This window comes from Mus pahari, chromosome 15, assembly GCF_900095145.1.
Source record: "Mus pahari chromosome 15, PAHARI_EIJ_v1.1, whole genome shotgun sequence".
Classification (NCBI taxonomy): domain Eukaryota; kingdom Metazoa; phylum Chordata; class Mammalia; order Rodentia; family Muridae; genus Mus; species Mus pahari.
Window position 1 is genome coordinate 37,221,487 of NC_034604.1, and position 11,052 is coordinate 37,232,538.

At 37.6% G+C, this 11,052-nt stretch overlaps 1 protein-coding gene across 2 annotated transcripts in view; it reads left to right on the forward strand.

The window, feature by feature from the left end:
• The window catches only part of Rbm27 (RNA binding motif protein 27), a 69,241-nt gene that overhangs the window by 25,036 nt on the left and 33,153 nt on the right, over nucleotides 1-11,052 (forward strand). For both annotated transcript variants that reach the window (XM_021214233.1, XM_021214232.2), the window contains exons 6-8: nucleotides 364-624; nucleotides 1,833-2,126; nucleotides 5,552-5,686. In XM_021214233.1, coding sequence (XP_021069892.1) covers nucleotides 364-624; nucleotides 1,833-2,126; nucleotides 5,552-5,686 — 690 coding nt within the window. The remainder of the gene's footprint in view (nucleotides 1-363; nucleotides 625-1,832; nucleotides 2,127-5,551; nucleotides 5,687-11,052) is intronic.

Consider the following 11,052-nt stretch of genomic DNA (forward strand, 5'->3'; position numbering starts at 1 on the left):
TGCGCCACCACGCCCGGCTATATAAGTTGTTTGCATTCTTTTGCTTTTTGTTTTGTTTTCTCTGAAAGTAATTGACTTGCTATAATAAGGTTGCCCAATGTTTATAAAATGTAAAAGACAGAAAAAAATCCTAAAATCCCAGTGGTGAAGCTAACATTTCTGTGGATGTACTTGATGTTAATACAGTAAAACATTTGTTTATGTGCAGTGGTAACATTCCTGCTTTTAGAATATGTTACTAGTGAGTGCATTTAAGCTGTGGATCTCTCAGGAAGCTGAGGCTTGCTGTTCTGAGGTAAATGTGGCTTAATCACATAAACATGTGACCTCTTCATCTCTTGTTTCTTTTTGTCTCTAAAACAGAGCACAGGGAAAGATCAAAGTTTAAGAGCGAAAGAAATGACCTGGAGAGCTCTTATGTGCCTGTGTCTGCTCCACCTCCAAACTCTTCTGAGCAGTATTCCTCTGGGGCACAGTCTATTCCCAGCACTGTCACTGTGATTGCACCTGCGCACCATTCTGAGAACACAACTGAGAGCTGGTCTAATTACTATAACAATCATAGCTCTTCCAATTCTTTTGGTCGAAACCCACCACCAAAGAGGCGCTGCAGAGATTATGATGGTAAAGATTGCCTTCTCTCTTGTATGTGCTGTTCCCAGCTAGGAAAGCAGGTGCTACAGATACTGCCTGTGTGGATCCCAGCAGCTTGACCTGCTGTTTTATATGAACACTAGTGGTATTTTTTTATATGCTGTGTAGTGTTTTTGTCAATTATAGTTTCCTGACAATAACTCCATACTGCCGCATAAAGAACTTCTCAATTATTTTTTAAGGTTCTTACTTAGTATTTTATAAGTATGAAAATGTGCTTAACCCATTTACCATAATTATGCACTTAGATCCTTTCCAGCATTTTCATTATAAGCAGTACTATAACAAATAGCCTTGTATACCTTGCCTAGTAGAAATTTAATGTTGAAATATTGTTTATATTGATGGATACTGTATATACTTATAGCGTATAATAACATTTCAGTACATGTATATGGTGTGGTAATCACATCAGAGTAACTAGCATGCCAAACTTAATTTTTTAGAGTTGGGAATGTTCATGAACTTTTATCTAGATATCTTATATCTAGATATAAAATATCTATCATATTTTAAAACAATTGTCAACTTTATTTTAAATTGTGGAACTTATAAGTCATTTTTCCTATCGACTTGAGTGTTTTAAATTAAAACTATATATAGCAAGTATGGTTGCTTTAAAATAATATTTTGAAATGGATCACCGAAATTATCTTTTATTCCTTCCTTTCAAATCTTTGATAAATGGTTATTTGATAAAATACCTAATTTTTAATATTTAAAAAAAAAAAACTTTCTTTTTGAAATGAGAGCCTTACTGTGCAGGCCAGACTTGCCTCAAATGTGCTATAACTCAGGCTGACCTCAAACTTGCAATCCTCCTGCCTCAGCCTCTAGAGTGCTAGGATAACAGGAGTTAGCACCACACCTGATTCTTATTATAAAAAATTAGCAACTTGGTTAATCTTACAGTAGCTACTTAGTATTTATCCTGTTTGACCCTACTGTTTTAAAATTTCAATATATCCTATTCTCATATAGAGTAGAGAATACTCTTGCCTCTACTTCAAGGCTATGTGGTCATTAATAGGAGAACACTAAAGAGATTTCAACTTCTTACAAAAAAACTACAATGTAAATTAGGATGTTGAGTTTTCTGGAATTTGTTTTATTCTTTGAACTCTAAGTAGATCGTAATAAGGTTTTTGTTTTTGTTTTTTTAATTTTAATTCTTACAGAAAGAGGATTTTGTGTACTTGGTGACCTTTGTCAGTTTGATCATGGAAATGATCCTCTAGTTGTTGATGAAGTTGCTCTGCCAAGTATGATTCCTTTCCCACCCCCTCCTCCTGGGCTTCCTCCTCCACCACCTCCCGGAATGTTAATGCCTCCAATGCCAGGCCCAGGCCCAGGCCCTGGTCCTGGCCCTGGCCCTGGTCCCGGCCCAGGCCCAGGCCCTGGCCATAGTATGAGACTTCCTGTTCCTCAAGGACATGGTCAGCCTCCACCTTCTGTTGTGCTTCCCATACCAAGTAAGTATGTGTTAGTTGAATCTTGTTTTGTTGATGAGTTGTATTTAGAAGAACCTTGTCCCTTTTGCTAACTGTTAAAATGCTTGAAAAACGTAATGGAATTTAAAATATACTCCCATAATAAAGATGTTCTGACTGTTTGTAACTTATATGTATATGGTTGCCCTTGCATATAAGTTACAAACAGTCAGAACATCTTATAAAGATGTTCTGACTGTTTGTAACTTATATGTATATGGTTGCCCTTGCATATAAGTTACAAACAGTCAGAACATCTTATAAAGATGTTCTGACTGTTTGCCATTCTTTATAGTACTTGCAGTGTGCCCTTTGCTTGTAGTAGTCTGACTTGTGTTGACCTGGAGATAAAACCTTGTTAGCTGTTAGTATTTTAAGATGATAGAGAAGAAACATACTGGGAGTTTTATGGATTCTCTTAGTATTTCAAGAAAATCTCTTTAAGAATATTGAAATAACACTTGAAATCTTTTGTTATAGAATCTTTCAGACATACATAAGGATGAATAACTTGGTAGTATTTGTTTAATTGACCTCAGTGATTCTATTAAGCCAACTTGATTTTATTCTCTTTTCATAGTTTTTTGGATTGATTTGTTTTCATGGGAGTAAATTCTAAATGCCATGCTATTTTAACAGTGTGTATTTCTATGTGGATTTCTTTACTGAAAAAGACTTTTTATTTGTGTGTGTGTGTGTTTTTAATTTCATTATGGTGTCTAGCCAAATCAAGAGCAACAAATATTTAAAAATGGCCGTTTAAGGGCCTGGGAAGATGGCTTAGTCAGTAAGAGTGCTTGCTGTGTAAGCATGAGGATCTAAGTTCAGATCCCAAGTGTTGAAATTAAAAGCTAGATATGGCTCTGGACCTGTAATCCCATCACTGAGGGGTAGAGGCAGGAGGATTGCTGGAGTTGTTGCCTGCCAGTCTAGATGTAGGTTCAGTGAGAGTCCAGAGGGAACAATGTGGCAAGTAAGAGAGCAGGTCAATTGGCATCCTTCTCTGACCTCTGCACACATGCACGGGTGTACATACCTTCACACCTCACACACACATTAAAAAGGCTATTTAAGAAGTATTAATGGTTGCTAGCTGGGTGTGGTGATCCACACTCTTGTTATCCAGCACTCTGGAGGCCGAGCAGATGGTTGAGGTAAGGTTATGAATATAGCAAGAACAAGGATAAGACTAAATTTTTAAAATTCAACTAAAAAACTTACAGAATGATTATTTACATATATGCAAAGGTGTAAGAAAATATCTATGTACAGACATTTAACATTGCATTATTAAAGAATAACAAATTACTATTTTAAAAATGATTGCCATTTAACTTAAGCAGTATTTCTCTGTTCCTGGTACTAGTGATAGAACTTAGGCTTTATTCATGCCTAGGCTAGCACTCCTCACTCAGGTTGACTTTTAGCCCCTTTTGATTTGTTTTGCATAAGGATCTCATTAAGCTGTCCAGACTGGCTTTGAACTAGCTTTGTAGTCCAGGCAGGCTTTGAATTTGAAGTCCTCTTGCAGTGTAGCTGGGATTACAGGCCTGCATCTTCTGGTTCTCTTTTTTTCTCCTCCCAGTTTTGGGGATACTGTCATTCTAGGTAAACTGCCAACCTCTGAACTATATCCTCAGCACTGTTTTTCTTAAAGCAATTGGGGGGGGCTGGCTGTGGTATAGCTCAGTACTATGGTGTTTTTGATCATGTTTGAGAACCTGATTTTCTCCCCAGTACCAAAACTAAAACCAAAGCAGTTAATAAGTAAAAATAAGCATAGTCCTATCTACGTACCCACTACTAAGCTTCTCTATAGTAAAAGTATATATCACATTAAAGTTGGTAACAAAAGGGCTGGCAGGATGATAGCAGGTCAAGGTGCTTACTGTGTAAGCCTGGAGGTCCGAGTTCAGTCCTTAAAACACATAGAAGTAGGAGAGAACTGACTCCATAGGTTTGTCTTCTGACCACCGTATGCACACTATGGCTAACCTTCCTTCAATTAATAATAGTAAAAACACTAATCTTAAGATGAGCCATGAAATAAATGGCTCACCAGATCAAGAAGCTTACCATCCAGCTTGATGGCCTGAGTTTGGTCCTTTTGCTCCCCGTGAAGAAGAGAGCCAGCTTCCACAGCTTGTCCTCTGACTTCCACACACATTCTGTAGCATGTGAACTTACACATACAAACACATACATATACACAGAATAAAAATGTAAAAGGTGGGTAATAACAGATAAGGGTTTAATAATGAAAGCATGTTTGTTCTTTGTGTTTTGGTTTTTTGTTTTTTGTTTTTTTTTCAGCTTTGCTTTTAGGGGGTGGTGTTGGGCTGTACCTTACAGGGAGGGCTCTGTATGTGCTTTGTGTCCTGGTTTTCTTTCTGTTGCCATGATAAAACAGTGACTGAAGCTGAGATTTTGGGAGAAAAGAAAAAGGGTTTGTTTCAGGTTAGAACTTATAGTCAGTCTGTAGCTCAGGGAAGACAAGGCAGGAACTGAAGCAGAGAAAAAAGAATGCTCCTTACTGACTTGTTCAGCAACATTTCTTATATAGCCCAGGACTACCTACCCAAAGTGGGCTAGGGCCTTCTACAATCAAGAAAATTTCTTCAGACCAGTCTTGACCAAGGCAGTTCCTCATTTAAGGTGCTCTCTTCCCAGGCGATTAGGTAGTATAATGTTGACAAAAACTAACTAGTATGCTAGAGAAGAACTTTACCATTGAGCAACACCTCCAGGCCTTCTTAACTTAGCAACTGTGAATATTAAATATTGGTAGAAGGGGGTTAAGGGATAGCTTAGCAGTTAAGAGCATTTGTTGCTCTTCCTTAGAACCTGAGTTTAGTTCCCAGCACCCACATGGTGCCTCAAAACCATTCATAACTAGTTCCAGTGATTTTGATGCTCTGTCCTACCTCTATAAGCACTAGGTACAACTTTATATGATGTACATACATGCAGGCAATCTTTCTTTGTAACCCTACCTGGCCTAGAACTCCTATGTAGACCAGACTGACCTCGAACTCACCAAGATCTCCCTGTCTCTACCACTCGAGTGCTGGGGCTAACAGCAGAACCACTATGGCCTGACCTCACTATCTTTGATACTTTCCATGGTATTCATAGTTGCAGATTGTTCAATACTTACTTAATGCTCATGCCATCTGCTGTTCCTCAAGTCCCTTCCCTCTGTTCTCATGTCTCAGTCTTGCTTTCCTTTCCTTGTGATGAGCTTTGTCTGTTGGAGAATCAGGAGTGTTTTCAAGATTGTTAAGTCTGAATACATTAGTATTAGTATTAGTATTAGTATTAGTATTAGTATTAGTATTAGTATTAGTACTAGATTCTTACTAGGGATTATTAATCCTGTACATGACACTTTTTTTTTTATTCTGTAGGACCTCCCATTTCACAGTCAAGCTTAATAAACAGCCGTGACCAGCCTGGGACAAGTGCAGTGCCCAATCTTGCACCAGTGGGAGCAAGACTACCTCCTCCTTTACCCCAGAACCTCCTTTATACAGTATCAGAAAGTAAGTAAATGTCACTTCAACAAATTCTTAGGTTTTTGTTTTTTTCAAGTAAATGTCACTTCAACAAATTCTTAGTTTTTTGGTTTTTTTTGTTTGTTTGTTTTTAATTAAACAGATCATTTTCTCATACACAGGGCAGGTGGGCTACACAGTAAGTGGAGTGCCACCTGCAATTGTGAGACAGGGGACAGAGTGTTTGCCTATGTTCTGATGAAGAGAAGAGCCTTTGTAACTCCCAGGGATGTACTCTATAAAGGATGACAGTTATAAAGACTGGGTGGTGTACAATTCCAGGACGTTAGTGTGAGTGTAGCTTCCAGTCCAGTTATGCAATTCTGGTCAAAGGCTAGAGTTTTGCATGTTGGGCTGCAGGCTCTGTAGTGTCATTTCTGCCTGTTCAGGGCAGTCTAGGGATTAGCAGGGAGACAGACCATTCCAAAAGGTACTTTTGATGGATTGTCAAGATGGTAAGTAAAGTCAGTTGCCACCAAAGCTCAGAATCTGAGTTTGATCTCTGGATCCCACATGGTAGAAGGAGAGAAATGACTCTTTGCAAGTTGTCCTCTGATCGGCATACATACAGTGTGGCACTGTGTGTGAGTACACCAAAAATGCTTGTTCTTGTGGAATGTGTAACTGTACAATTATATTCAAATTTACAAAGGAGTCATGTTGTATGGCTGTATTTTAATTGTGTGCTGGAATGGGGAGAAGCAATGAGCCCTCTTACTGTAGAATGACAGCACAGAGTCACTTAATAGTGACTGCTGTAATCACAGCATTGAGCGTCTGCTAAAGGAATCTCTTAACACATATGGCCTAGTTTCTCAAGTATACAAGAGTTAGGTAAAATATGTCTAATAGTTACTTAACTGTGTGTTGAAGTAAGGATAGAAAACATAAATTATAGTAAGTTTTAACACATTTTTAACATTCATGTTTTAATTTTAAAGTGATTCTCTTTATTTATACCTCTTTAAAAATCAAGTGCCTAGTGATTTTGTTTACTTGTTTGTTTTTGGTTTTTTGAGACAGGGTTTCTCTGTGTGGTTCTGACTGTCCTGGAACTCGCTCTATAGACCAGGCTGGCCTCAAACTCTGAGATCTTTTTTCTTCTGGTACCTGAGTGCTAGGATTAAAGGCATGTGTAACCATCATCCAGCTTGAGATACACACACACATTTTTTAAAATTATTTTTCAGAAACATTTTTTACAGGTCAGTTAAGCCAGGCATGATGGCATGCTCCTGTAAATCCCAGCACTTGGGACAGTCTCAGCCACTTAGCAAGTGTGAGGCTGCCTTAGGCAACGTAAGCTACTGTCTCAAAACCCAACACTCAAAAGAATGGTTGTTTCTTACAGTGTTAAAATAATGAGTTCTTAATCTACAGAAATGGTGGGGTGTCCATTTCTTGTGTATCTGTGCTTATAAATTTGCTTTGTCTCTGAAACATTTACTTATCTCTCTCATGTCACAAAGAGGCAACAAAGTAAAGTAGTTGGATTTGTTTAAGATCCTGGGTCTTCACTACTTTCTTTCTCTCATCTAGGCCAAATGACTTAACTTCTGTGTGTACCTCAGTTTCTTTTTCTGAGTAAGAGTAATGTTACTTCATTATGATTCTTCTCTGAAGAGAAAATGAATTTATATTCATGTAAGACATCTAACATGTCTTTGGCATCTGATAACTTGAAAGGATTAGTTATATTCTATGTAGTTACTGTTTTCTTGTCAGCTTTCAACCTCTGAAAATAAAGCCTATTCTTAAATCAATGCCTTCTACCCTTCTTGTCTTTGTTGATGAGTACAAGAGCCAATTACTCGTGTGAACATCATATGACTGGAACACTGCATTTTTCCCTCTTAATGATACTATCCCGCTACTCTGACCTTCCCTCAAGAGTGTATTTGAATGGATGCAATGCATATGTAGAAGTAATATTTCTTTACACCAGTCTTAGAAGATCAATTCCTGTGTTTCCTCCAGAGTAATAGAGCAAACCTTGAAGGCTTCGCCCTTGGGGAATCACTCACATCCTCTGAGTGTGGCTCTGTGGCCTCTGAAGTGTGGCCTTGTGCTTAGCCTTGGGTTGCTCTATAGCCTCATGGGTGTAGGTTGGGGTGGACTACCTACCTAGCACAAAAGGCAAGCTCCAACCTTGCTTTTGCTTTTTACAAAACCTAGTTGGTCAAAACCCATTTCCTTTGAAGTTTCTCCTTCACTCTATTTCCACTAGAACCTCTCCTCTTATTCATGTTTGACTCACTGCCATTTTGGGTTGACACCATTATGTTTGTCTAAGCACTTCAGCCAAGGTATAGCACTTAGTGTTAAGTGAATATTCCTCACTTTTGTCATGCAAACTCTTCAGTGGTTAGTTACTGTTTCCTTCTGAATCATCAGAGACTCTTCTCTTAGGCTTCTGACTCTTGCACTGATTTAGGTCTTCCTTTTGCTAATCTCCTTTTCATTGTTTCTAACATGCACAGTGTCTATGCTGCAGTGACTCAAGAAAGGCATTTTCTTCTTTACCAGTACATAAATGCTTTCTTTTCTGCTCAAGGTTCAAGTCTAAGAACTTGAGAAACATTTGTCTTCTATTTAAGATTCCTACATAACATAGACGCATTTGTTATATAATGATGCATATTTAAATATAGGTCTGTTTGATTTTTTTTTCCTTTTATGAATATAAATCAAAAATCTGTCATTTTCTTCTATCTCATGGTCTTCTGATTAGTATTTTCTCATAGTGCAGGTTGTTATATTGTTGCTATCATTGTTTTTACTTATGAGAAATATCAAATATATACAAAAATGAAGATATATAGTAAACTGAGGTATATGCAGTATAACGAAGGTTCTTGTTATCCAGCTTTAGTACTGATCATTGTGCTAACAGTTTAAAATGTCTTTTGTACTTATAAATATGAAAACTTGGATTTATTGCAGTCCAGGCAAATGGCATATTTTATATTGTTACATTTAGTGTTGCCATAGTAAAAATTCTGTTTCTTAAAAGAAACTGGCAGTTATCCATTTATTTTTTTTATGCCAAATTAAATATTGTGAAACACTATAAATACTCTGCTTGGTGTTAATTTTTATATTATTAAATTTTTATGTTATTATTATTATTATTGTTGTTGTTGTTGTTATTAATTTAAGTTTTGAGACAGGGATTTTCTACATATGCCTGGCCTGTTCTGGAATTCACTATAGTAAACTACACTAGCCACGAACTAACAGAGATCCACCTGTGTCTGCCTCCTGACTGCTGGGATTAAAGGTCTGTGCTACCACATTGGGCTGGCATTGATTTTAAGAAATTTGGCAGTTGCCAGTAATCTCAGTGACTTAGCTTAATATTCATTAATTCAGAAAATATTTGTTCAGTGTTTATCATGTGCCAGGCACTGTGGAAGATGCTATGGAGCTAAGATGTATAAGGTAACCGATCTCAGGTGGCCTTTCTCTCATACCTTTAAAAGAAAAAGTATAATGTTTTGGAACTGAAATTCTGAATGTTTTTCTGAGAGATTAGTAACATATGTAAGGATATTAGGGAACAAATATAATTATCAGCTTCTTGCTTTTTCAGAAAAAAGGACTATGTAGGAAAATATCTAGTATATATTTTTTTAATTTTAAAAATACATTTTAAGGGCAGGAGAGATGACTTAGCAGTTAAGAGCACTGAGTGTTCTTCCAGAGGTCCTGAATTCAATTCCCAGCAACCACATGGTGGCTCACAATCATCTGTAATAGAATCTGATGCCCTCTTCTGGGGTGTCTGAAGACAGCTACAGTGTACTCATGTACATAAAATAAAATAAATCTTAAAAAAAAATACACTTTAAGCCAGGTGGTGGTGGCTCATGCCTTTAAGATCAGTACTCAGTGGGCAGAGGCAGGTAGATTTCTGAGTTGAGGCCAACCATCTCTACCGAGTGAGAGTGAGTTCCAGGACAGCCAGGGCTACAAAGAGAATCCTTGTCTTGAAAAACAAAGATCGATAGATAGATAGATTAGATAGATAGAGATAGGTAGGTAGGTAGGTAGATAGGTAGATAGATAGATAGATAGATAGATAGATAGATAGATAGATAGATAGATGGGAGGAAAGAATCTTAGAATAAAAACAGTCCTTTTAATAATTACCATTTTTACTTTAAGATCAATAAAAAGTGTTGATTTCTCATTGGTATTTATGTTTTACTACTTTATAATCTTAGATGCTGTGTCACTGTTTATAAAGAGAATTAATTTGTTGGCAAATAGAATATTAATATTGGACAAGTCACAATTGTGTCATTCAGACAGCTTTGTGAATTTTCTTCCATAGTTAAAGAGCATATAATTTGATTCAAAAGTATATAGGGAGGAGCAGGAAGATGACTCAGTAAAGTGCTTACATGAAGATCTGGGTTTAGATCTGCAGCACCAAATAGATGTCAGGTATAGTGCCTCTAGCTCTAGTGCTGCAGGGAAGGAGACAGTTGGATTCCTGGAGCTCCTGATAGATTCAGTGAAAGACACTGTCTCAAAAATAAGATGTGAGATGGAGCTCAGTTGGTAGAATGCTTGTCTACCATGCGTAAAGCCCTGGGTTCAGTGCTCAGTGCCACTTAAATCCAGAGTTGATGGCACATGCCTGTCATTTCTGCACTTCTGAAGTGAAGGCAGGAGAATCAGGAGTTCAAGGCCATCCTCATTTACACAGTACATTCAAGGCCAGCCAGACATACATGAGGCCCTGTCTCAGTTTTTACAAAGAAGGAAAAAAAAAGTAGAAAGCAAAGCAATATAGGAGGACATTGATGTCAACTTCTTGTCTTCATATGCATCTGCCCACATGAACATGTACATATAGCACACACACAGTTTATAGAAAAAAAATTAAAGCCCTAGAGGATAGCATCTGATAGCCTTCTTAGCATTTAAAATATAATTGCAGGGCCTGGTTAGATGGTTTAGTGGGTAAAGGTAAGGTGCTTGCCTCTAAACATGGTGACATAAATATGATTCTCAAGACCCATAAGGGGGAAGAGAAAGCCAGTGTAAGTTGTCTTCTGACACGTTTGCATGTGCATGACACAGAGAGAAATAAATGTAAAAAGTTTTGGTATTAAATCATCACTACAGTGGTCTACAGTGGGAATCGTGTAAAAAACATTTGAAAATTGGAGATTTGTGGGGAGGTGGCTCAAATGGATAATAAATTCACTGTACAAGTATGAAAACTGGAATTCAGGTTTCCAGAACAGGTAAAGTCAGACATGGTAGCTCATGTCAAGAATCTAAGTGCTTCTCCAGTGAGAAGAGAAGCAGATTTGCTGAATTCTGGTCCCCCCCCCCCCCCC